Here is a 24,815-nt window from a genome sequence, read left to right as displayed (position 1 = left end):
TAATGCAGAGAAAAACCCGCGCCTGCCCTCTGGGAGTGCGGAGACAGCTGTTGTTTAAAAATGCCAGCTAGAGGAGGCGCCAAACTCGTGTTTATTCACTGCTCCGTGGGGCTGAGTGGCTTACTTCGATCGAATTAAAAACAACAAAACGCATTGGTTTCGGGGATCCCGCCCAGAACCAGACCCCACCGTCCAAAGGATGACCTCTTGTCCGAGGAGATAACCGGAAGTTTTTACAGCCTAAACTAGGTTTTCGTAATACGCTAATAACTCTTGCTTAACCATTTCAAATTTAGACCTCTTCCTTGGGTATATGACTGATTGATTTTCAAGCTTTCCTAGACAAGGTTAATGGAATTTCTTAAGCCACAGGGCTGTGGAACGTATTCCTGAAGTGTGGGCCTGACCATGACACTCCCCAGATCAGGGAGATTTGGAGGCTCCCCATTGACTTCAGGTCCTCTGTCAGTTTGAAGCCCTTCCTCTGCTGGCATCAAAGAAAATCACTTGTGGCAACTTGATAGGGGTTGGGAAGGGGAGAGATTTGAAGCATTCAGGCCATTTAGGAGGTCTTGTTTAAACAAGAGGTGATGAGGGCTTGAACTTGGGAGATGGACACATGAGTATGCCCAAGGGACAACATTGAGTAGGAGAGTCACCTTGGCAGCAGTACACATAGGATGTATTGGAATGGGGAGAGCCCTTGGAGCAGAGAGACCAGAAGGTTGTTGGAGGAATCCAGGTGAGAGGGAATGAGGGCACAAACTAGGTTGTGGCTGGTGAGTGGAGAGAAGGATTGATATAACAAGACTTGACAGTCAGGTGAGATTGAAAAAGATGACTCTAAGATTTTAGGACCGAGTGATTGGGAGGGTGGTGGGTCCCTTAACAGTAAAAATTCAGAAGGTTGAAAGGTATGAGGGAAAAAATAATGAGTTCTGTTTGACACATGTTGAATGTAGGATGCTAATGGAACATCCAGTTGGAGAGATTAAAGAGGCAGTTGGATATGTGTGGGATGGCTCAGGTCCCTACATAAATCAATTACTCAGAGGCCTCTCAAAGTGATGACAGAAAAGAGATTTATTCGATTCTCGAGAAGCGGGGCTAACCTGTAGGAGTAGGAAAGCCGAAGACAAAGAAAAGGCAGTGATTTATATAGACTCTAACACAAGTCCCTCTCCCCCCCCACTGACCATTATTCTCATTAGCTGAGAATATGATCTTACATTCTAGACACGAAATCTAACCAATCCCTTTTGAAATGAAGACACTGAAGAATTAGGTAAACTTTATCCAATCATTGAGACCCTAATGTACTACACAGTTTTATATCCTTATATGGAATTATTCTGTTCTAAAAATATAGTAACCTTGAGCCTCTCAGTCTTCCCTCACCCCTGGGAGAAGAATTACAATCTGAGAAGTCTTCACTAAACCTATCCCACTCAGATATATATGTGTGACTGTAGCTCAGGAGAGGGATTTGGCAACTAATTGGTTACCTGGGAGGTGAAGAGTGAGGAAATGAAATGTCTTTCAAACCTGGGTGAGTGGAAGATGAAGCCCTCAAGCAGAAATGGGGAATTTCTGGAAAGCAGAGGGGTTAGTAGGAAAGATAATTAGTTTGGTTCTTGCTGTGTTGAGTTTGAGATACTTAGGAGCCAACAATAAGTAGTTGATGATGCAGAGTTGGAAGTCAGAGACATTAAAATATATATTAGTTTAAAATTGCACTAAAGCTTTTGGGACACTAGATTTGGAATTTAGCCATATAGAGATGATAATTCAACTTATCTTGATGAAGTCAAGGCTAGAGTGAGTGTAGAGTTGCACTGAACCTTTCCGTGAATCCACAGGGGTTGTGATGAAGTAATTGATCTAGCAAAAGAGACTGAGAAGGATTGGTCAGACAGGAGGAAAACTAACAGACTAATCTCATGAAAACCCAAACAAGAGAGAGTATCCCCTCAGGTGGATGGGATGATTAATAGTATCAAATGATGCACAGAGGTCAAGGATGAAGGGGAAGAAAAGATAATCAGATTTGTTGCATAACAGATAACTGGTGATTTCGAAGTGCAGTTTTAGTGGAGTGGTGAAGCTGGAAGCAGCAAAGGATTGAGAAGGAAAGTATTTAGCTTTTTCTCAGTTTGCCCATGATAAGGAAGATACATGATTGATGGGGAGAATGTTAAGCTCAAGTGAGGACTTTTAAAGGATTGGAGAGACCTGGATTTGTTTGTAGACATTAGGGAAGGACTCAGATTACTTTGTACATTTTATGAACACAGTAATTTTGTAGGGAGGGCAAAGTCTGAACAACTGGGGGAATCAGAAGGGACTTGTTAAAGTGGTGCCATTTGAGCTAATCTTTGAGAGAAGCTAGAATTGGAATCTCAGAAGAAGAGGTGAGGAGGGATTGTATTTCAGCCTAAGGATGCAGCCTGTGCGAGACAGGTTAGAGGCAGAATGTCCTGCTATGGGAAATAACAAATAAGGCTACTTGCCAGGGAGATCAATTAGGGCACTAGTTCTGGGGGAGTAATCATCCTGGAAAAACTCTTTGGAGATAGCATATGAAGGGCTTCACATGACAGACGACCTGAAGTCAGTTGGGAGCCTCCAAATCTCACTGATCTGGGGAGTGTCATGGTCAGACCCACACTTAAGGATATGTTCCACAGCCCTGTGGCTTAAGAAATTCCATTAATTTCATCTTGGAAAGCTTGAAAATAAATCACATACCCAAGTAAGAAGTCTAAATTTGAAATGGTTAAGCAAGAAAATAGTTAGTGCATTGGGAAAACTTAGTTTAGGCTTTAAAAACTTTCTAATAATTAGAGCTATCTGGAAGTGTAATGAGATGGTGATTATTCAGATGACCACTTGTCTGTTCTGTTGAAGTGACACTTGTTTGTAGGAGTTCGACCAGATGGCCTTTAAGGCCCCTTCCCCCTCAGAAGTCTTTGATTGTTTAAATTCAATGGTAGTAGCCCCCAGCTTGGAGAGCTAATGGAAGTTCTAGGGGTTTGCAGATCCTTGGCCTATGTAAATTCCAACTAAAATAAAATTCTCTGTTTGAACACACCACCACTAAGAGAGTGTGACTTTACCTTCCTTTTGGCACATTTCTTCCAACATCTTTTGTCCTTCCAGAATAAATAATTCTTGTTAAGGATAGAGTTGTTGGTGTTGCCTGTGGGTGCTTGCTTCATGTCCTTTAACACAATTTCTATGTCAGTTTCTTTCTCCTTTAAAGTAGTGGTCTCAAATTTTCCCAAATCTGACATTTGTCCTTTTTATTTTCAGTTTAAATAATAATTTCCATTTTTTCCTGAGTCCAGTGTTTTATTGAACTTCTATCATTTCAGTGTCAATGTCTCTCATGTTGAATCTGCTCAGGCAGCTCTTGGAATATTTTGGCATCCCCATAGAACAGGTAAATATATTTTCCCAGACAATTGACCTCATTGCATTTGTCTCCAGGTTGCTTTAGGTAAATATAAAATAAAAACACTTAGTTTAAGGCAACATTTAAATTTCTCGTTAGGCAGGAAGAATGCACATTGCTTAGTATATAATTTTTTAAGATATCGAACGTGTCAAGTTTTCCCTTCTTCTGCCCCTTCATTCAACACTTCTGTGTCCCAAACTGCTAGCTTCAATTGAGAGCACAAAAGAAGTTAAAGAACATGGAGAGCTTTTATAATTGAGGAATTTTTATGAGATAGTTAGATCAAAAAGATAAGATATATATGATAATATGTAAGCAAGTATGAGATTTGTGTGCATAATACAAGTATGTATTTGTATGTATTGTATGTATGTATGTACACTAACCTGAATAAATTCAGAGAAATTCTTTGAAGGGGAGGGGTTGATTGAGATGGTAATAACATAGACAAAGACATTTGGATGGCAGTTGACTGTTGGCAGTGATTTATTGAGTACCTATTGTGCTAGTAAGCCGGTGATTCAGAAAATTGTAGGACGGTCACAGTCTTTAAAGGACTTACAGTCTAGTAAAGATGGCAAAACTAATAGTCAATCAGAAGGCATATATAAAGTGCGTTCTCTGGGAACAGAAGATATATTTTCTATTTTCAATGAGCTTCTATTTTTCATGGGGTCATGTGCATATACACAAGTATGTACAAAATAAGGTAATTTTGCTGACCCAGAGTATAAACATCTAAGGAGATCAGGAAAGGCTTCACATAAGTTACAGGGCAGGATCGTGGATTTAGAGCTGTATGGGACCTGTTTTACCCGTGAGGAAACTGAGACCTAGAGAGTTTTGAGATTATATAGATAAAAAGTGTCAACAGGGATGTTTGAAACCCTTATTCTGATCCCCATACCATTGCATTTCCTGACCTTGAGCTGAACCTTGAAGGAAACTAGGAATTCCAAGGAGCAGAAACAAAGAGGAAATGCATTCTTGGTAGTTAGGGGATTTAGGGAATAAGGTGCCAGGCCCAGAGTCCAGAGGCATTGCCTCAGGGCTTCAAATTCTGCCTCAGAAGCTTAATTGTATTATTAACTACCTCAGGTTTTTAAAAGTGTAAAATGAGGATAATAGCCCCTAGCTCATAGAGTTGTTTTGATGATCAAGTGAGACAGTATTAGTAAAGCATTTAGCACAGTGCGTGGCACGTAGTAACTACTTAATAAATACCTGTTTCCTCCCAGTTTCCCTAGATAGCATTTATTTGGAGTATTTGGTGAAAATTTCTTCCAAAATGATAATTGTTGTCTATTGTTTTTGTGGGTCTTTGGGAACAGTTTACACCAATATGGGAAGCTCATGCAAATGGTCGAAGTATTGTTCGAGTTATAGTGACCCGTTTACCTTCAAATCTCTTTTCAAGAGCTGATTTGTACCAGTTATGGTCCGCTGTAAGTAAACACCAGCCTTTTCCTTTCTGTTAGGGGCTAAAAGGTCTTTCTGGATGGTTATTCAATCTTTTCTTTGTTCCTTTGTTTGTATGTAATTTTATCTTATTGTAATTTTTAAAAATTTTATTTGAATTTCATTTTTATTTTCAGTTCCAAATTCCCTCTCTCCCTCCCTCCACTCCTCTTTCACCCACTGAGAAGACAAGAAATATGATACCTTTTATACGTAAGAAATCATGAAAAACATTTCCACATTAGCCACATTATGATAAAAAGAAACCGGAAAGATAAAGGAGGAGAAAAGAATATGCTTTAATTTGCACTCAAGAGTTCCATCAGTTCTCTGTTTGGAGTTGCATAGCATTTTTCATCATGAGTTCTTTGGAACTGTGGATCATGTATTGACCGAAGTAGCCAAGTCTTCCACAGTTGATCATCATTACAATGTGACTGTTACTGTGTGCGATGTTCTTTTATTGCAGGTCACTTCATTTTGCTTCAGTTCACATAAGTCTTCAATTTTTCAGAAATAATCCCCTTAATCATTTCTTACATCACAATAGTATTACAGCACCAATCATATACTACCATTTGTTCAGCTATTCCCCAGTTGATGGGCATCTCCTCAGTTTCCAATTCTTTGCTGCCACGGAAAGAACTGCTGTAAATATTTTTGTACAAATAGGTCCTTTCCCTTTTCTTTGATCCATTTGGATATAGAACTAGTAGTGATATTGCTAAGTCAAAGGGTTTGCACAGTTTTGTAGTCCTTTGACCATAGTTGCAAATTGTTTTATGGAGTGGTTGGATCAATTTACAAGGTATACCCACAGCCTCATCAGCATTTGTCATTTTTTCTTTTCTGTCATGTTAGTCAACCTGATGGGTGTGAGGTGGCGCTTCAGAGTTGTTTTAATTTGCATTTCTCTTAATAATTTAGAGCATTTTTTCATGTGGCTATTGATAGCTTTTAGTCTTTTCACATCCTTTGACCATTTATTAGTTAGGGAATGGCTCTTATTTTTATAAATTTGGCTCAATTCTCTACGTATTTGAGAAAGATGGCCTTTATCAGAGAAAACTGATTAACATATATAAAAGTTTTTGACAAATGTTTCATGATATATAGATTCATGATAGGAAAGAAAGGTAACTGATTAAGTATTTGAAAGACCACACCTACAGCATATTGAGCACAGTATTAGCTTGACTGACAATGCCTGTTAAAATGCTTCTGGGGTTTCTCATTGGTTTTGTCTTGATCATTATTTTTATTAGTAACTTAGATGAGAAAATAGATGATATTATTAAATTTGTAGACAACACAAAGCTAATATAATAGATGATAGAGTAGAATAATGGGCAAATATAGGAAAATGAAATTTAATAGGAATTAAAACCTTTATAATTTTTGTTGGATACTAGTACAGAAAGAGAGAAATGTACCTAGAAAGTAGTTCATGTGAAGAAAATTTATGGGTTTTATGAAATCCCTTTCAATTCCAAAGGCTTCAGTCTAAGTACTTTTTGTATGTATTGATAACACTAGATTTTAAATCAGTTTTCCAAAATAAATGTTTAAGTATGTTTTTATGTTTAAATAGATTTCAGCAGTTTGGGAAAATAAGGAATATGGATCAACTCGAAGTATTGTTCGTAGCATTGGGAAAATTCTTCCTTTAGAACCTTGTCCAAGGCCTAATTTTGAGGTAGGTCAATTATTATTTGATATACTTAGTTCTGCTAAGGGTGAAGTATAGAGGGTAAGGATAGAAGAGAAATGGAAAAAATAGCCCTTGTTCTTAGTGAATTTAAAACCTAATTTGGAAAAGAAGTAATTTTACTTTTGAGCTGAGGTGAACTTTTTTACCTTTCACTCCCACAATAACAGTTGCCTACCACATGTTCCAAAGTGGAAGTGCTGGAGGCATCTCAAAAACTGACCTCATTATCTTTGTTCCAGAAAATTTTCCAGTTGTCTCAACTTTCTTGTTAGATGTGCCACCATCCATCTAGAACCCGTCAAGTTCATGTTGAAAATCTTGGCATTATTCTCAACTCTTTTCTCTCTCATCTCATCTATATCCAAATCAGTTGCAAATTGCTTTTTCTACAGCTACAACTTTTCTCACATCTGTCCCCTTCTCTTTAACTGCTTTATCTTAGTGCTGACCCTTGGCCAACTCTGTCTCTTCTGAACTTGAATGTCAGTAAAAAAAAAAAAGCATTTCCTTAAACAGAAAAAGAGGATTACTTAGGAAATCTTGAATCTCAGTTTCATACCTTTCAAAATGATCCTTTTTGACTGTGCTTTGTAATATGCTTTTGTAATGTGCTTTTTCCTTCTGTATATTTTTTAAAATGTTTCACTAGATCTATTTTTGGTGTCACCATTTCATACTCTCCTCTGTTTACACTAACTTCTCTTTCACTGGTTTTTTATTGGCTCTCAGATAAAGTTTAATTTAATTTTTAATTTAATATTTTTTACATATAATTTACATGTAAAAACTATCTTAACATTTTTTTCAAATTTTGAGTTTCAAATTCTCTCCCTGCCTTCCCTCTTCCCCTCCCCACACTGACAACGCAAGCCGTTTGATAGAGGTCATACATGTGTAGTCATGTAAAACATATTTCCATGTGAGTCATGCTGTGAAAGAAAATTACAAAAAATCCCAAGAAAAATAAAGAAAAAGTATCTTTGATCTCCATTTGGGCTCCATCAATACTTTCTCTGGAGATGGACAGTGCACCCTTCATTGTAAGTCCTTCAGAATTGCCTTGTATCATTATGTTGCTGAGAATAGCTAAGTTATTCACAGAGCTCATCTTACAGTATCTCTGTTACTGTATGCAATGTTCTGCTCATTTCACTTTTATTCAATTCATGTAAATCTTTCCAGGTTTTTCTGAGAGTTTCCTGTTTGTCATTTCTTATAGCACAATTATATACAACTTATTCAGCCAGTCCATGATTGATGGATATTTCCTCAATCTTCAGTTCTTTGCCACCACAAAAAGAGCTGCTGTAAATATTTTTGTACATATAGGTGCCTTTCCTTTTTCTTTTTTTATCACTTTGGGATATAGACCTAGTAGTGGTATTGTTGAGTATACATGGTGTTATAGCCTTCCAGAATGGTTGAATCAGTGTACAACTTTACCAACAGTGCATTAGTATTTTAATTTTCTTTTATTCTCCTCCAAAATTTGTCATTTTCCTTTTCTGTCATATTAGCCAATTTATAAATTTGACTCAGTGTTCTATATATTTGAGAAATGAAGTCTTTAACAGAGAAACTTCATGTAAAATTTTTTTTACTTTAATGATTACCAACTATGTGTTTCTTTCCATCCTATTTTTCCTGTTTATCCTACTTTCTCTCTCTTTTCAACCTGACCCTTTTCAGAATGTTTTCCTTCTGACTTTTACCTCCCCAAATCTGCCCTGCCTTCTATCAACACCCCTCCCATCTACCCCAGTCCTTTCCTCCTCCTACGTTCTTGTATGGTAAGATAGATTTCTGTACTCAACTGAATGTGTATGTTATTCCCTCTTTGAGCCAATTCTAGTAAGGTTCACTTGCTACCCCCACTGGCCCCTCCCTCTTCTTTCCCTCTGCTGCCCCTCCACTGTAAAATCTCTTTCAGGCTTCTTTTATTATATTGGATAATTTATCCCTTCTACCTTTCTCTTCCCTCTTCCAGTGCATTTTTCTTTCTCACCCCTTAATTTAGGTTTTTTAGATAATTATCCCATCACATTCAGCTTATACCTGTGCCTTCTATCTACGTATACTCCTTCTAACTGTCATAATGATGAAAAATTTTAAGAGTTGCAAGTTTTCTTTTCCCATGTAGGAATGTAAACAATTTAACCTTATTGAATCCCTTATGATTTCTCTTTACTGTTTACCTTTTTGTGCTTCTTTTGAATCTTATGCTTGAAAGTCAGATTTTCTATCCAGCTCTGGTTTTTTCATCAGGAATGCTGGAAAGTCCTTTATTTCATTGAATGTCTGTTTTTTACCCTAAAGGATTATACACAGTTTTGTTGGGTAGGTGATTCTTGCTTGTAACCCTAGCTCCTTTACCCTCCGGAATGTTATATTCAAAGCCCTCTGATCTTTTTACGTAGGAACTGCTAAATCTTGTGTTCTTCTTACTGTGACTCTACAATATTTGAAATGTGTTTTTGGCTGCTTGTAATATTTTCTCCTTGACCTGGAAGCTCTGGAATTTGACTATATAATATTCCTGGATATTTTCATTTTTGAGATCTTTTTCAGGAGGTGATAGGTGGGTTCTTTTGATTTCTAATTTCTGTTTTACCTTCTAGTTCTAAAACATCAGGGCAGTTTTCCTTGATAATTTCTTGAAAGATGATGTCTCGTCACTTTTTTTTTTATCATAGCTTTCAGGTAGTCCAATAATTCTTGAATTATCACTCCTGGATCTATTTTCCAGTTCAGTTGTTTTTCCAATGAGATATTTCACATTTTCTTCTATTTTTTCATTCTTTTGATTTTGTTTTGTTGATGTCTCATAAAGTCATTAGCTTCTATTTTCAGTTCTAATTTTTAAGGGATTATTTTCATCAGTGAGCTTTTGTACCTCCTTTTCCATTTGACCAGTTCTACTTTTTAAGGAGTTCTTTTCATTAGTTGATTTTTGTACCTCTTTTTACATTTGACCAATTTTGCTTTTCAAGGCATTCTCTTTACTAGATTTTTGTGCCTGTTTTATCATTTGGTCTATTTTGTTTTTTTCAGTATTTTTTTGTACCCTCTTTACCAAGCTCTGTTGACTCTTTTTTCATGATTTTCTTGCATCAGTCTCATCACTTTTTCCAATTTTTCCTCTACCTATCTTATTTTAAAAATTCCTTTTGAGCTGTTGCATGGCATATTCATATATTCAATTCATATTTTTCTTTGAGGCTTTAGATGTAGGAGTTTTAACTTTGTTGTCTTCTTCTGAGTTTGTGTTTTGATCTTTGTGTCACCATAGTAAGTTTCTGTAGTCAGAATCCTTTTCACTCTTCGCTCATTTTTCACCCTATTTCTTCACTTTTAACTCTAAGCTAAAATGGGACCCTGCTTCCAGAGTGGAGGGGCAAAAAAATCTTCAGGTTTTTTGTGCAGCCATTTTTGGTGATAAATCTGGGGCCCTGTAAATTTTTGGTTCTTCCAAGGAGGTATCATCTAAGGAGACGTGTTTTTACTACTCTCCTGTACTGTACTGGTGTTTGAGCAACCACAAGTACTCTTTTCCACCCTGGTTCCGTGACCAGGGTCTTCACTCGCCTGAAGCAACAAGCTCTGGTGTGCTAGTGTTCCTCCTTGCCCTAGGACTGAGACCCAAGATTGAGACCCAGATCCAAAGTATGGGCAGTGTGATAGAGTCCTGCCTCCAGTGCCAGCAAATGGACCTCTGTAATCTCCTTCTGGCTGGTTTACCATCTGGACTAAGAGGTCTGAAACTGCCCACCAAGGTCTCCTCCTGCTTTGGTGGGTCCTGGTCTGCACTGGCATGGCCACCCCAGTGCAACAGACCTTTGCTGCCAGACTTCTAAGTTGTCTTGGTTTGGAAAATTGTTTCACTCTGTCCTTTTGTGGGTTCTGCTGCTCTAGAATTTTATAGCGGATGGCCTGCATCCCTATAGACCAACTCCATTTATTGATCTGAGGGTCAGGGTATTTATAGACAGAAACTGCAAACCTACCTGACATTCTGCTTGTCTCCTGCCCTGGTAATTTAATCAGTCTTATCTTAAAGACTGTGAGTCTAGAGGGCATTTATTTTACATATCCCTTGTTTTCTGTAATTCTCATGTTTGTCTGGGTGGGGTGGGGGCATGGAGAGCCATTATGTAGGATAAAGAGCACAGTTTCAACCCTGGCCCTGAACAGAATTAGTTTTGAGACATTATTAAAAGGTATTTGGAGGGACTTAGGGGAGAACAGGGGAGTCCTTGCCTTTTGTTTACCATCTTGGTTCCGCCTTTAGCTGAGTTTTAAAAGCCCTTCACAGCCTGATCCCTTTCTCTTTCCATCGTCATTGCATGTTACTCTGCCCCCTGCACTTTTGCTACTCCATGAAACTGCCTCTCTATTCCTCACAAGTGAGACTGCATTTCCCATCTTTGAGCCTTTAACCCTGGCAGACTCACATGTGTGTTTTGTACTCCCTCCCTACATCTATTTCACAAAGTCCTTTTGCTTCATTACTCAGTTCAGGTAACATCATCTTCGTGAAATCTTTGTTCCGTGCAAGTGCTAAATTACCTTGTATTTATTCATTTTATGTTTAGGTGGTGTGGGTGTGTGTGTGGGTGGTGAGTATGGGTTGTATTATTCTTTGTTCTTTTATCAATAGCATCTTGTGCAGTGCCTGGAACATTCTCAGTTACTTAACTGCGATCAGCCTCAGTTTCCTCAACTATAAAATGGGGATAATAATGTCACCTACCTTACAGGATTATTATGAGGATCAAATGAGATAATATTTGTAAAGTGTGTTGCACAGTCCTTGGCATTAAGCCTTAGTGTTTAATTGCTTCCCTTTCCCTCTCCCCGGTGTGCACTTCCATCATTGGTTCCAATGATGGGATCTTAGACTACTCTTACCACCTGCTCTCTTCACTGTATTTATTGGACAAAGCCACAAAACCAAGGTGACTGGGGGCACTGTAAATTTGTTCCCTAAATCTCAACAGGGCCTTTATTGCATCAAGGGAATCCTTTTATGCCCCTTTAATCAGTTCATTTTCCCAGTCATCAAAGCAGCTTTTCAATATTCTTCAAGTATTCTTTGGCACCTTCTACCCCCACTGGAGATCCTCACCTCCTACTTCATTAAAAAAATTGAGAGCATTTACTAAGAGCTCCCTTTTCTTTCCTCCTCTTCATATTATATTACTCTGATGTCTTCCTTCAGTATCTCCTTCATCCTTCTTGTGAAAAGGTGACTTTTCTTGTCAGGCAAATTCCTCTGTGTGCATCCTTTCTTCCACCCCAGCCCAATCTAGCTCAGCACAGGATAGCCAGACCTATTCCATCTTCTCCAGTAGATTGGCCCTTTTTCCTCACTCTCTGTAATCTTCAGTCTCTGTCAATCTACTGACTCCTTCCCTGTTGCTTACAAGTATGCTCGCATCTCTTTAACCTTAAAAACCCTTCACTTGGTCTTAGAATTGCTTCTATTTAGCTCCCTTCCCTTTATCTGCTAAATTTCTTGAGAGAGCCACCTGTAACTGGTGTCTCTGTTTCTCTCATTCTCTTTTAAACTTTGTGCAGTCTTTCAGTAGCATTGTTCTACTGAAACTGTTCTCTAAAAAGTCACAAGTGAGCCCTGTCAAATCAAATAACCTTTTCTTAGCCCTAATCCTTCTTGACCTCTTGGTAACATTTGATATTATTGATTGACCCTCTTCTCCTTTTCTCAAGTTTTCATGACACTACTGTCTCTTGGGTTCCCTCTCTTTCTTATCATTCCTTCTCATTCTCCTTTGCTGGATCTTTATCTAGGTCATACTTACTAACTGTGGGTGTCCTCATCTCTTTTTTCTCTTTACTGTCTTGTTTAATGATTTTATCAGTTCTCCTAGTCTCAGTGATACTGTCTTTGTAGGTTATACTCAGCTCTGTCAGCCCTAATCTTCCTCCTGAGGTCTAGACCCATACCATCATCTGCCTTTTGGACATCTTGTCCTAGATATCACATAGGCATTTCAAACACTGCATGTCCAAAACTCGTTGTCTTTTCTTCTAGATCCTTTTCTGAATTTCCCTTATATGATCAATCTGTTGCCAAGTCTTGTTGGCATAGCTTTCCCTCACTTAAATCCAGTTCACTTGCATGTCATGGCATCACTTCCTCTAAGTGGTCATGATCCTCTTCTAGAACAAAGGACAAATAGGTACCTCTGTGAGTAGAGAAAGAGCTTGGCCACTAGGAACCAAGCTTCCAGCTGGGTAACATGACTTCCTCCCTCTCTCCCTCCCTCCCTCGTTCTCTCTCTCTCCCCCCCCCCCACCCCCTCCCTTCTTTCCTTTCCTCTCTCTCCACATAGGGCATCACACCCTTACCTGCCAGTGCCCTGCCCAAAGGGAATGTAAATTTTAATCTCAATTTTTTTCCTTTTTATTTTTTTCTCTTGAAGGCCAGCCTTAACCCCAAATCACTATGGTCCCAGACCAAGCCCGACTTGGTCACTGTTTGGGCACTGATTGTTTCCGAATGAATGTAAATAACAGTTGTTTTTGTTTTGGCCAGAAGCCCTGATGGTCTTCTCCTCCTAGATTTTTTTTTTTTTAAGAGATCTTTCTTTGCCTCATTTTTTAAGCCTTTACTAAATGGGTGCTGCCTCAATCAGACTGAGATCTGTTAAAGACTTCAGTTTGAAAAGACCAAGACCTCCTGTGGCATCCTGGTCCATTTCCAGTTGTCCTGATCCATATTTGGCCATTGGACCCAGATGACTCCAAAGTGACTTTGCACAGCCCTCTTTCACTTAAATCCAAATCACTTTTAGGTCATGGCATCACCTCCCTGATGTCATGGTCCTCTTTGAGAATGAAGGATGGTTTATAGTGTACTTCCCTTCTCTCCACTCACACAATTGCCACCTTGGAGCAGGCTCTTAACACGTCATCACTGTAACCTTCTGATTAGTATCATAGACTCAAGGCTTTCCCTACCCCAGTCCTTCTTCTGATTCCACTGTACACATGCCTTGAATGTCCTTCCTTAGCTCGCTCCGACTTCCTTCAAGTTGTTGTTTAGTTATTTTCATTTGGGTCCAACTCTTTGTGACCTCATTTAGGATTTTCTTGGGAAAGAGACTGGAGTGGATTGCTGTTTCCTTCTCTAGCTCATTTGACAGATGAGGAAACTGATGCAAAACAGCATTAAGTCACTTGCGCAGAGTCATACTGGTAGTGACTATCTGAGGCTGGTTTTGAACTTAAGTATTCCTGACTCCAGGGTCTGGTGCTCTTTCCATTGTGCCTTCCCAAATTAAAATTGCTCATCGATTGATTTTCAGAAGCTGTTGGTTTTTCAATGGGAAGATCTGGGTTCAAGTCCCGCCTCTGACACTAATTTTGTGACCTTGGCAAATCACTTAATTTTCTTTGAGCCTTGATTTCCTTATCTATAAAATGAGAATAATGATATCTAAAGTGCTTCCTGCGTAGAAGTTCTAATGAGATAATGAATGTAAAGTGCTTTGTTAGATTTAATTTGCCATATAAATATCAGTATTACATTATACATTTTTCTGTGGATAATAGGGATTCATAAAATATAATAGTATCTACTGTGCAAATTTCCATAGCTAGTTATTTTCTTATATATGACTGGTGAGGTTAATTAGGGACATTTATCAGAGAAAACTTAACAGAATGTTACTATTTATATCATTTTAGAAAATAGAATAACTTAATCACTGTTAATCTTCCTAACAGTAGTATGTTTATATTCTTTTATCTTTTAATCTTTTTTCACACTTAAATTTTTAAATTATTTTGTTTCTATGGATTATATTTTTTGGTCAGACAGAATACATTTATCTCTGGAGACTTGACCTTTTTTCCCCTCTTTTTCCTTTAGCAATTCCAGTACTTGAACTCCTTAGACTATGATCAATATGGATCTGCTCTGACCCCCATGGTTCCATCATTTGCTGATATCCTCTGTGTGGCAAATGATGAAGTCAGATATGCCAAATTTAGGTAAGTTCAGTGTTCTGTGCTGAACTTGGAAAATATTAGAGTAGGTAATGATTTAAATCTTTGCAAATTCTAGGTGCTTAATGAATGTTTGAGTTGAATTGAATATCTTTAAAATTTTGACATTATGCTTATTTTATGTGCCTTTATGGTTTGGTCAGTCTCTCCATTTTAATAAGTGTTTGCCATATCCAGTGTATACATAGGTAGTTATCTTCCCAATAAAGAATTAGACTTAGTGAGGAGTAATAGGTATAGAAAAGATCAGTATTGATCAGAATTGTCTGGTCCATTATTATTAAAATGCTTTTTCTTATTTTAGATACAAGCCTATTTCAATGCTTGAATTATTAGCCATGTGGACAGTAGTAAGGAATACAGCTTGATTTGCTGTGTGATAGAGGGCTTTTGCTAGGGGAGATGGAAGTTTTGTGTGTGTTTTTCTAGGATGCAAATCTTTTCTTACTAATGTAGAAGTCTGGATTAAATTACTAGGAAGTATATAGTATACCTTTTGAATTTCCATGTTTCATTTATATAATGAAACTCATGTTACTTGTTATGTCATGGAATATTGTACTTAATCAAATATTCTATTTAATTTTATCATATTTGCCATAGATAGAATGCTTATTTTCAAGGAATTAGAATACAGTAAACTTGACCTTAACATTCCTTTTAGGATCTCCATATTATTATCATGACTCTCATTTATTATTTACTGTTTTAATGTTGAAGTGTTTTTGATGTCAAGTTCAGAATAAAAATCAAATTTTTAAAAAAGGGATGGGCAAGATTTTGCAAATTCATAGATCATGACTCATTCCTTCAAAATTTTGAATAGTAGTTATAGACCTTGCTATGTCTATTTTTTTGTCAGTTACAAAAAAAGCATTTCACTTAGTAGAGATGAATAGTTTTAGTGTAGTATTGGTATACACAAAATGGTCCTCTTGTCAGTTGGGGTAAATGCTCTATGGAGGATTTATAGAAAGATGTCTGACTCACAGGATGAGAAGGAGTGGATGGACATGTGATGTGCACCAGTGGAGAGAGCATACCTGCTGACATTTTAGTTACTTTTATTAACATTACTCCAGTTTGTTTTCTAAAGTGGATGTACTGATCCTTGGCTCTACCAACAACGTACCAAGATGCTTATTTCCCACAATAACTCCAGCACCGACTATTGTCAACTTTTGTAATCCATGCTAATTTGCTGAGTTTGAGGTGAAACCTCAGAGTGGTTTTGATTTTGATTTTACTTCTTACTAGTGATTTGGAGCATTCTTTCATGTGGTTATTAATAGGCTGCAGTTCTAGTTTTGAGAATTATTCATATCCTTTCACTGCTTCACTAGATGTAATAAATTTAATTGTGTAAATATATGAAAGTTTTAAATTTTTTTTGTAAAATAAGGTAACTAGTTCTAGGGATGGAGAGTGAGTGTCTCTCTCTTTGTAGGGGAAAGTAATTTCCTTTTCCCTAGAAATGTTTTAGCTGTTCCTTCTTTTCTTTTCAGAAATTGTATATGGAAAAATTATGAGGACAAAGATGAATTTTTCAATCTAATGCCTCCATCTTTAATTCCTGTTTCAAGACAAAGAAAGCAAATAAATGATCTTCCTGTTACTGAAGCAGCAATTAAAAAAATAGCTGCCCTTGAAGATGAGCTATCTATTCTTCGTTCCCAGATTGCTGCAATTGTTGGAATGCAAGAAACAGAAAACAGGTCTACTTTTGGTAAGTTTACTTCAGCTTTTGTTTTGACTAGGTAATTCTCAACTAGCATTTGAATCAACCTTATAGTCCAAAGCATATACAAAGGTATTCCCATTATAACATACCCAACAAGTGGTTGCCCAACCTCTGCTTTAAGACCTAAAGAAGAGCTGGTTGGTCACTGTGATGATCAGAATTTCTAATTCTCTCAGTTATTTGTTTTGAGCATATTCCTGTCATTATTAAGTCTTCTTTTCACTCCATATCAGTTCATATAAATCTTCTCCATTTCTTACAGAACTATAATATTTCATTACATTTATACACTATAACTTGTATTCCCCAATATGTGGGCACCTCATCATAGTTTTATTCTTTGTTACCTTAAAAAGAGCTGTAAGTATTTTTGCACATCCCTAGTTAAGAGTTTGTTTTGTTTAGGACTAAGTACTCTCCTACTAATTCCCCCTTCTCTCATTTTCCCATTACATGAGATGCATTTTTGTACCTGCCTGTGTGTGTGTCTATGTATGTATATATGTGTTCTTCCCTCCCTTGCCAAGTTCAGATGAAATTGCAGTTCAAGTGTCATTTCAATCCTCTCCTCCCAAACCCACTTTTCTTGCATGTGAGTCATTGCATAATGTCTCTTATTCTCAAAAATGATTGGATTTTCTGCCTTGTTTCTTTCATACTTGTGGATGTTTGCAGGTCAACCTTAAGAACCTAGTTGTAATTTCAAAGTCAGTTTTCACCTAATTTAGTTAGGCAGCTAGGTGGTACGGTGGATAGTTGCTGTACCTGAAGTCAGGAAGATTCATCTTCTGAGTTCAAATCTGTCCTCAGACACTAATCCTCAGACACTAACTGTGTGACCCTGGGCAAGTCACCAACCCTGTTTGGCTCAGATGAGCTAGAGTTTGCCAAGAAAACTCCAAATGGGCTCTAGAAGAATCTGACACAGCTGAAAAATGCTGAAAAACAATGTGAAGCTTAACAATTCTAATCAAATTCCTTTCCTTTGTTTCATTACTCTAGGGACACCTCCACCTTCCAACCAACTTCTGTTTCATTAATTGACCCCACCCACTGTTCCTCTTTTTTCTTAACTTTCTAGCCTTTGACCTTTTTAACCTAGCTGTGGACAGTAGTTAGGACAATCAGGCCTGGAGTCAGGAAGACCTCAGCTCAAAACGGACCTTAAGTACTTACTAGCTGTGTGATCCTGAGTAAGTCATTTAACTCTGTTCACTTTAGTTTCCTCATCTGTCAAATGAGCTGGAGAGGGAAAGGACAAACGTCTCCAGTGTCTTTGCTAAGAAAACCCCAAATGGGGTCACAAATGCCTTGTCCAACTAGATTGTCTTTATTCTTCTGTCTTGTGCTTCTACTCCCTAGTCCTCCATTTTTTTTTTTTGATGGTAAGGATTCAAAAACATTTTTATTCCATGTTCATTAAACACCTGGAACATTTCCTTGTGCAAAGTAGGGTAGAACAAGAGGATTGTGTGTAAAACAGCAAGTCTATTGCTTATAGCTTGCTTTTTAAAGAAAGTACATAAGAAATAGAACGTTACTTTCAAAGCTGTCTTGTTTGTCTGCTTGCTTCTGAAATTATTTGTCTTTTATTCTGACCTTCCTACTTCGTGCTTCTATACCTTTTTGGAGTAAATTTTTTAAAAGAAGAAAACCCTGAAATACAGACATACATAGATACTAGTAAAACACATTTCCAACAAAATTCTCCTTTCTGCATTCTGAATTCATCACTTTTCTGGCAGAAGGTAGGTTGAATGTTTCATCAGAGTTCTAAAGTCTTACAAAGTTGTTTTCCTTGATAATGTTATCATTCTATATATTATTTTAGTTCTATTCAGTTTATTTAGCATCCCTTCCTTATAGGTCTTTGTAGTTTGCTCTGAAACTATTTTGTCATTTCTTAGGGCACATAATGTCCCATTTACATTCATATACAACAATTTACTTAACCATTTCCCATTAGGGAGATACCCAGTAAGTCTCTAATTTTTGGTTAAGAAAAGAGCTGCTGCATTTTTGTACTGTATGGGACCTTTTTTTTCTTTGATTTTTTTGGGGTTATAGGCGTACTAGTCTCATTGGATATGCACAAAGGGTATGCACAGTTTAGTAACTTTTGGGGCAAAAGGAAAGGATCTGTTCATAACTTCATCAACAGTGTATTTATTTTCCTGGCAACATTTGTAATTTTCTTTTGTCACATTTGCCAGTTCTATGACTGTGAGGTTGAATCCTCAAAATTTGCTTTAATTTGCATTTTTCTAATTGTTAGTAATTTAGGGAGCTGTTATATGATTGTTGATAGTTTGGATTTCTTTTTATGAGAGCTGCCTTGTATACCTTTTACCATGCATCTGTTGGGTTATGGCTTTTAGCCTTATAAATTTGAATCAGCTATTATTTTGGAAATAGGACCTTTATTAGAGAAATTTACTGCAAAGATTTTTTTCCCCTGTTCCTTATTTTCCTTATAATCATAATGATCTTAGATTTATTTGTGCAGAAACTTTAAGTTCTTTAAAATCATCATCAATTTTATCTTATGTGACCTACTATCATTTGTTTAGTAAATCATCCATAGATTCCTAAAGTTAATTTCTTCCTTAATGCTTTAATTTGTTTGACATGAACTTTTACGTTGATGTCATGTATCCATTTGGAGCTTATTTTGATATATGTTTTGAAGTGTTTGCATAAGCCTGATTTCTTCAAGCCTGCTGTTCCAGTAGTTTTCATTAAATGAATCCTTTACTCAGTAATTGTTTTTTGGAGGGATTTATTCAACACTGTGTTACTATGTTCCTGATCATCCCTCATCCTCTTCAGTTATCCTTAATCTTTTTATATCCTCCTTAAAAGTTGACCCTGTTCCATATTCTTTTACTCCCTCAGTGTGCACAGTCTAGATGATTTTCCAGACCTCAAGATTATTCAAATTTCCTCAGTTTCTCTTAAATTTTGTCAAGTTTCTTCTCACAAAATCCAGTTTCACCTACTAATCCAAACTAGACTTTAGTTCCAAGCCCTCCAACTCACCTGTGTGATTTTTTTTTTTTGTTCATATATGACTCATATCCTCCTCTCTTCTCTTACTTCCACTTCCACATGCTTCTCCAGAAATTGCATTGGTACCATTAGTACTTTGGGAACCCATGATCTTATTGATACACTACCTATAGATTGCAGTTATTTCACAACTTACCAGGTGGTATTTGTAAATTGTAAATTCAGCCACTTAATTCTGGTGTACACCATCCCCAGTGAGCTCCGCCTGCTCTCAGACTGCCCAGCTTTACAGGCCATTGCCACATCATAGTCGAAGTGTTTCCCTGGTCATCTTCATGCCACAATGAGGCATTTGATTAGCTCTCTTAAAAGTTTTGATGCTTATGTTTTGTGAACTAAGTAAACACTGTAAAAGTTCTATTTTTGTATGCTTTAAAGTAGGTGAAATAATCTAGAAAGACCCCCAGAACTGGTGTCAGAAGAACTGAGTTGAAGTTTCAGGTCCACTATTGTTGATCAATTATGTGACTGGGGGCAAGATGCTTTACTTGTCTGTCTCAGAGTTCTCGTCTTTAAATGGAGAATAATTATGTTTGCATTACCTCCTTCACTGTAAGGAAAATGAGTCCTACCATTGTGAGCTATTGTTATTGATACTGCTGACCTATATTTAAAATAAGGCCTTTATGTAAAAGATACAGAAAACTTTAATTATGTTGAGGTGGATGATATTTCTCAGAGGAGAACTTCCTAGTTTTCTTTAGGCATGTCTTGCTTCTCCTAGGAAGTTTGACTAACTTTCCAGTGTCATTTGTATAAACTTACTACTTTTAAGGGATCATTTGTTGTATATTTTGAAGTTGCGTTTATGAATATTGGCTATTGTCCTGTTTACTGGAACTTCAAGGTAGCTACGGTGATTTCTCTTGTATTGACAGAGTAGAGTAAAATGCTACTGTACAGTAGGTAAATATATCAGGTTTAATACTTGGATTTGCAAGTTAGTCTTGTTTATAGCACACATAATTTTTACAGATATTTAAAACTTTCTATTGGTAAGTGTAATTAAAATTGTATATCATGTTAATTAATAACACTTGATATTTTCCTTTCAAAGTAGTCTTTGTAATCATATCAGCATTTTTATTCTGGATTGCTAATTTGGAATATAGAGTAAGCTTTCTGTTTGACTTGATTCATTGGAACGCCTTTGCTGGGGAATTTGCTTCTGCCCAAGGAATCACATCGCTATTTTAATAACATTTCAGGAGCAGTTCCTAATTTTGCACAGAAATCTTAACAACTCTTATTTACCTGTGATTTTGTGAGATGCTTTTAATTTTTAAAATTTTACTTATATTTGTTACATTTTTACATTCCAAACTGTTTCCCTCCCTTCCTCCTCACCCTGCACTAGAGGTTACCATTTGACACAGATTTATTTTTTTCCCATTTAATGGTATTTTTTTCCCAGTTATATGTAAAGGTAGTTTTCAACATTCACTTTGATAAAATTTTGAATTCCAGATTTTTTCTCTCTCCCTCATCCCCCAAGACAACAAGCAATCAGGTTTAGGTTATACTTGTACTATTATGTTAAACATATTTCCATATTAGTCATGTTGTGAAAGAAGAATTAGGACAAAAGAGAAAAACCTAAACAGTATTCGTGTGTGTGTGTGTGTGTGTGTGTGTGTGTGTGTGTGTGTGTGTGTGTGTGTGTGAGAGTGTGATGCATTTGGGGTTAAGTAACTTGCCCAGGGTCACCGAGCTGGTAAGTGTCAAGTGTCTAAGACTGGATTTGAACTCAGATCCTCCTGATTCCAAGGTTGGCTCTCTATCTACTGTGCCACCAATTAACCCTGACACAGATTTATAAATGTATGTTAAATCTTTTTTTTTTTTTAATTTTAATTTATTTATTTAACTTTTGCAACATTCATTTCCACGAAATTTTGATTTTCTCCCCATTTCTCCCCTCCCCCACCCCTTATATATTATATAATATAGAATGCTGAGCATTCTAATTGCCCCATCACCAATCTGCCCTGTCTTCTAACATCCCTCCCTTCCCTTATCCCCATCTTCTCTTTTGTCATGTAGGGCAAGATAACTTTCTATACCCCATTACCTGTATTTCTTATTTCCTAGTTGCAAGAACAATACTCAACAGTTGTTCCTAAAACTTTGAGTTCCAACTTCTCCCCATCCCTCCCTCCCCACCCAGTCCCTTTGGAAAGGCAAGCAATTCAGTGTAGGCCATATCTGTGTAGTTTTGCAAATGACTTCCATAATAGTCGTGTTGTGTAAGACTAACTATATTTCCCTCCATCCTATCCTGCCTTCCATTGCTGCTATTCTCTCTTTTGATCCTGTCCCTCCCCAACAGTGTTGACTTCAAATTGCTCCCTCCCCCCACTGCCCTCCCTTCCATCATCCCCCCACCCTGCTTATCCCCTTCTCCCCACTTTCTTGTATTGTAAGATAGGTTTTCATAACAAAATGAGTGTGCATTTTATTCCTTCCTTTAGTTGAATGTGATGAGAGTAAGCTTCATGTTTTTTTCTCTCACCTCCCTTCTTTTTCCTTCCACTGAGAAGTCTTTTACTTGCCTCTTTTATGAGAGATAATTTGCCCCATTCCATTTCTTCCTTTCTCCTCCCAATATATTTCTCTCTCACCACTTAATTTCATTTTTTTTAAGATATGATGCCAACCTATTCAATTCACCTTGTGCTCTCTGTCTCTGTTTGTGTATGTATGTGTGCGTGCGTGCGTGCGTGTGTGTGTGTGTGTGTGTGTGTAATTCCACCAACTACCCAGATACTGAAAAAAGTTTCAAGAGTTACAAATATTGCCTTTCCATGTAGGAATGTAAACAGTTCAGCTTTAGTAAGTCCCTTATGACTTCTCTTTGCTGTTTACCTTTTCATGCTTCTCTTGATTCTTGTGTTTGAAAGTCAAATTTTCTTTTCAGCTCTGGTCTTTTCCTCAAGAGTGCTTGAAAGGAAAGTCCTCTATTTTATTGAAAGACCGTTTTTTCCCCTGAAGTATTATACTCAGTTTTGCTGGGTAGGTGATTCTTGGTTTTAGTCCTAGTTCCTTTGACTTCTGGAATATCATATTCCATGCCTTTCTATCCCTTACTGTAGAAGCTGCAAGATCTTGCGTTATCCTGATTTGTATTTCCACAATACTTGAATTGTTTCTTTCTAGCTGTTTGCAATATTTTCTCCTTGACCTGGGAACTCTGGAATTTGGCCACAATGTTCCTAGGAGTTTCTCTTTTTGGATCTCTTTCAGGAGGTGATAGGTGGATTCTTTCAATATTTATTTTGCCCTCTGGTTCTAGAATATCAGGGCAGTTTTCCTTGATAATTTCATGAAAGATGATGTCTAGGCTCTTTTTCTCATCATGGCTTTCAGGAGTCCCATAATTTTTAAATTGTCTCTCCTGGATCTATTTTCCAGGTCAAGTTGTTCTTCCAATGAGGTATTTCACATTATCTTCCATTTTTTCATTCTTTTGGTTTTGTTTTGTGATTTTTTGGTTTCTCATAAAGCCATTAGCCTCCATCTGTTCCATTCTAATTTTGAAAGAACTATTTTCTTCAGTGAGCTTTTGAACCTCCTTTTCCATGTGGCTAATTCTGCTTTTTAAAGCATTCTCCTCCTTATTGGCTTTTTGAACCTCTTTTGCCAATTGAGTTAGCCTATTTTTAAAAGTGGTATTTTCTTCAGCATTTTTTGGGCCTCCTTTAGCAAGGTGTTGACCTGCTTTTCATGCTTTTCTTGCATCTCTCTCATTTCTCTTCCCAGTTTTTCCCCCACCTCTCTTACTTGATTTTGAAAATCTTTTTGAGCTCTTCCATGGCCTGAGACCATTGAATATTTATTTTGGATGTTTGGGATATAGAAGCCTTGACTTTTATGTCTTTCCCTGATGGTAAGCATTGTTCTTCCTCATCAGAAAGGATGGAAGGAGATATCTGTTCACCAAGAAAGTAACCTTCTATGGTCTTATTTTTTTTTCCCTTTTTTGGGCATTTTCCCAACCAGTTACTTGACTTTTGGGTCCCTTGTCAAGAGTAGGGTATACTCTGGGGACCTGTAAGATATCAGTTCCTCCAACGTGGGACAATCTAGTGTGTACTGGTCTGGGTGCAGGGAGGGATTTTTGTGCCCAGAATCTTAGCAGAATTTTCTCTCTGGTTCCACCAAGCCAGCATAGGGGGGGTGGGATTCAGTCAAACTGTGGGGGCAGGGTCACCATTCAGAGCAAGACAAAGATGAGCTCCCTCAGGCCCTCTACACAGGGTAGAGGCACGAATCAGCTCCTCAGTGCCCCTAAGGGTTTTTTTTACAATCCAGCAATGGTCTCAGGCTGCTGTAGGGGCTGGCTGCTGTAGGGGCTGACATCAAAACTGTTGTCACCCACCATCTGCCTCTGCTGGCCGCTGCCTGAGGCCGGAGCTGTGGGAAGGCCCTTCTCCCTTCCCAGCCAGCTGAAAAAACCCATCATTGACCTTTGGTGCCTGTGGGTTGAGGGATCTGTGGATCATTACTGCTGTGACTAGGGATTCTGAGACTGGAGATTCCGCCCCAGAGGGCTGTTCACCAGCAGCCACGTGGCCAAGGCTGGGCTGGGCTCCGTGTCTAGTGCAACAGACGTTTCCCGTGGGCATTTCAGGTCACCCTGGGCTGGAAATCTCCTTCACTCTGTTGTTCTCCACTTCTGCTGCTCCAGAATTTGTTGAGAGTCCCTCTCTACAGGTATTTTATGGTCTGTGTGGGGAGCGCCTGCATTTTTGTGTCTTTCTACTCTGCCATCTTGGCTCGGCCCCTGCTAAATCATTTTATACATACTTCTACTTTATTTTTCTGGAAGTGGATAGCATCTTCCTTCATAGGTCCTTTGTAGTTGATTTGAGTATTTAAAATACTCATAATAACTTGGTTGTTCACAATTATTCTTCAAACAATTGCTGTTACTGTATACAGTGTTCTCTTGGCACTGTTCCTTTCACTTTTTATTATTTCCATGCTTTTCTAAAATCAACCAGCTCCTCATTTCTTACAGTAGTATTCCATCAGAATCATATACCACAACTTGTTTAGCCATTCCCCAATTGATGGGCTTCTCCTCAGTTTGAAATTCTTTGCCATGACAAAGAGAGCTGCTTTAAATATTTGAAAACATATAAGTTCTTTTCCTTTTTCCCTGATCAACTTGGGAAACAGATCTAATTAGTGGTATTGCTGGGTCAAAAGGTGTTTACATTTTATAACTCTTTGAGCATAATTCTAGATTGTTCTCCACAGTGGTTGAATCAGTTCACAGTTCCATTAACAATGTATTAGTGTCTCAATTTTTCCACATCCCTGCTTAACATTTATCATTTTTTCCT

The 24,815-nt window shown here is 37.6% G+C and overlaps 1 protein-coding gene across 7 annotated transcripts in view; it reads left to right on the top strand.

Moving 5' to 3' along the window:
• Positions 1–24,815, top strand: part of MTFR2 (mitochondrial fission regulator 2) — a 97,329-nt gene that overhangs the window by 698 nt on the left and 71,816 nt on the right. For all 7 annotated transcript variants that reach the window (XR_011973294.1, XM_072637674.1, XM_072637673.1 and 4 more), the window contains exons 2-6: positions 3,375–3,442; positions 4,789–4,902; positions 6,507–6,611; positions 14,521–14,642; positions 16,163–16,383. Coding sequence is in view for 6 of the 7 variants with exons in the window: in XM_072637674.1 (XP_072493775.1) it covers positions 3,380–3,442; positions 4,789–4,902; positions 6,507–6,611; positions 14,521–14,642; positions 16,163–16,383 (625 nt within the window). In the remaining variant the exon portion in view is untranslated. The remainder of the gene's footprint in view (positions 1–3,374; positions 3,443–4,788; positions 4,903–6,506; positions 6,612–14,520; positions 14,643–16,162; positions 16,384–24,815) is intronic.

The sequence above is a fragment of the Notamacropus eugenii genome, chromosome 2 (assembly GCF_028372415.1).
Source record: "Notamacropus eugenii isolate mMacEug1 chromosome 2, mMacEug1.pri_v2, whole genome shotgun sequence".
Lineage (NCBI taxonomy): Eukaryota > Metazoa > Chordata > Mammalia > Diprotodontia > Macropodidae > Notamacropus > Notamacropus eugenii.
Note: the sequence above shows the minus strand (reverse complement) of the source record. Positions and strands in the feature narration are given on the sequence as shown.